Genomic DNA, 404 nt, shown 5'->3' with positions numbered 1-404 from the left:
AGGCAATCTGATGCAGAGGTGAAATATAACTTTATTTTGCACTGGACCTACTCACCTTGTATGCCATTTCTGTTGCTTCTCGGAGAGTTTTGTCCTTGTGAACCTCTAGCTTATTCTCCACCATCATAATTTTCACTGGATGCATGCAGAATAGCTTGATCTAATGGAATAGGGCAGAATAATAAGGCTCTATTCTAAACACAGACCGTCTGCACAGGTCTTTTAAGGCATCAACCTAAATATCAAGAAACCTCATAATGATCAATAAAGCGCACCACACAAAGTCAGGATTTTCCTGTAAAACATACTCCAATATGTCTTATTTACAACTTAGAAAAATACTTTTTACAGTGCAAAATTTTTACCTGTATTTCCTTTGACCCTAACCACCATCAAATTTTTGT

General features: G+C 36.6%; 1 protein-coding gene across 1 annotated transcript in view; it reads right to left on the bottom strand.

Annotated features, from left to right (window-relative positions):
• Nucleotides 1-55: 55 nt before the first annotated feature.
• The window catches only part of LOC107579952 (ubiquitin carboxyl-terminal hydrolase 47-like), a gene marked incomplete at its 3' end in the record, with an annotated part of 20,296 nt that continues 19,947 nt past the window's right edge, over nt 56-404 (bottom strand). The window contains exon 3 of the mRNA XM_016265726.1: nt 56-160. Within this exon, the coding sequence (XP_016121212.1) occupies nt 56-160 (105 nt within the window). The remainder of the gene's footprint in view (nt 161-404) is intronic.

Source organism: Sinocyclocheilus grahami, unplaced genomic scaffold (assembly GCF_001515645.1).
Source record: "Sinocyclocheilus grahami isolate Dianchi unplaced genomic scaffold, SAMN03320097.WGS_v1.1 scaffold22327.1, whole genome shotgun sequence".
NCBI classification, from domain to species: domain Eukaryota; kingdom Metazoa; phylum Chordata; class Actinopteri; order Cypriniformes; family Cyprinidae; genus Sinocyclocheilus; species Sinocyclocheilus grahami.
Note: the sequence above shows the minus strand (reverse complement) of the source record. Positions and strands in the feature narration are given on the sequence as shown.